The sequence below is a fragment of the Vespa mandarinia genome, chromosome 12 (assembly GCF_050613455.1).
Source record: "Vespa mandarinia isolate Hongniang chromosome 12, ASM5061345v1, whole genome shotgun sequence".
NCBI classification, from domain to species: Eukaryota; Metazoa; Arthropoda; class Insecta; order Hymenoptera; family Vespidae; genus Vespa; species Vespa mandarinia.
Genome location: NC_140821.1, coordinates 3,487,501 through 3,488,771, shown reverse-complemented (window position 1 = coordinate 3,488,771; position 1,271 = coordinate 3,487,501). Strand labels below are relative to the sequence as shown.

The 1,271-nt window shown below is 28.6% G+C and overlaps 1 protein-coding gene across 1 annotated transcript in view; it reads left to right on the top strand.

The window, feature by feature from the left end:
- Positions 1-548: 548 nt before the first annotated feature.
- Sarm (sterile alpha and armadillo motif) overlaps positions 549-1,271 on the top strand; it is a 93,067-nt gene continuing 92,344 nt past the window's right edge. Inside the window, exon 1 of the mRNA XM_085660465.1 lies at positions 549-756. Coding sequence (XP_085516591.1) covers positions 718-756 — 39 coding nt within the window. The 5' untranslated portion in view covers positions 549-717. The remainder of the gene's footprint in view (positions 757-1,271) is intronic.

The window sequence follows — 1,271 nt, the reverse complement described above, 5'->3', positions numbered from 1 at the left end:
TGGCATTTAAATATTTTTTAAGGTATTGTACGTGATGATAAAAGTTAGAAAACAGGTGTAACGTCCTCTAGTAGTCGCGTTAAAAACTCGTCGATAGTTGCATAGATATACGATTTTCGAACAATAGTTCTTTTTTTTTTTGTGATCTTTCGGTAACAATTGTGGTCGTCGTCGTCAACGATGTCGTTGAAAAGTTATTAAGAAAAAAGATAATATTGTGATTAATCGAAACAATGTACATACATACATGTGTAATAACGTCGGGAGAATACGTGCACGATCAAAAGAGAAAAAAAAAATATATATATATATATTTATATATTTATATTTAATACGTAACGTTATTAAGAATAATAATAAATACAATGGTAACGTATGACGACGGAGTATTTGAAATTGTACGAGAGATCCGATTGGTTGAGATTCTTTTTTTACTTCGAACGTTTGTATAGGTGAATGCAAATGTGGGAAGACGATTATTTTTGATAAAGAAAACATTAAATGTCAACTTTCTCGAAGTGTGCAACAACTGGTTTTTGAAATGATGCCGTCGAGGATAATATTATTCGACGTCGGTGTGAGAAATAATCTTCATAAGATGAACGTTAAAATTTTATACGGACCACGGTGGAGACCGCTTTATAGGTTACAGGAGGAAAGATCAAGGAGGATTGAGGTGTATCGAATTTAGTTAGTTTTCGTTCGTTTCATCGAATCATGGGCAATGGAATATCTTGCTGTTTACAAAAAAAGAAGGTAAGATTTTTTCATCGTCATCATCGTCGTCATCATCATCATCATCATCATCATCATCATCATCATCATCATCATCATCATCTTCATCATCAACTTCATCATCATCATCATCATCATCATCATCATCATCATCATCATTATTATTATTATTATTATTATTATTATTATTATTATTATTATTATTATTATTATTGTTATTATTATTGTCGTTCGATCGTATTTTCATAAAAACGATATGTTCGATATATACTTTTCATTTCAAAATATTTTTACACAGAATTGGATCCGTACCGAATGATCATCTTTATTATTAGATAGAACTTCGTTATTATATATTTATTTTATATATATATATATATATATATATATATATATATATATTTTCTATAGAAAGGTTCTCATGTGTTTGAAATTATTATATTACGTATAGGAAGTAATAGTAAAGTCATGGTTATCTGTTTTAAAATACAAGATAAAAGTTAGAATAGAAGGCGATAGTCAAATAACCTTAGATT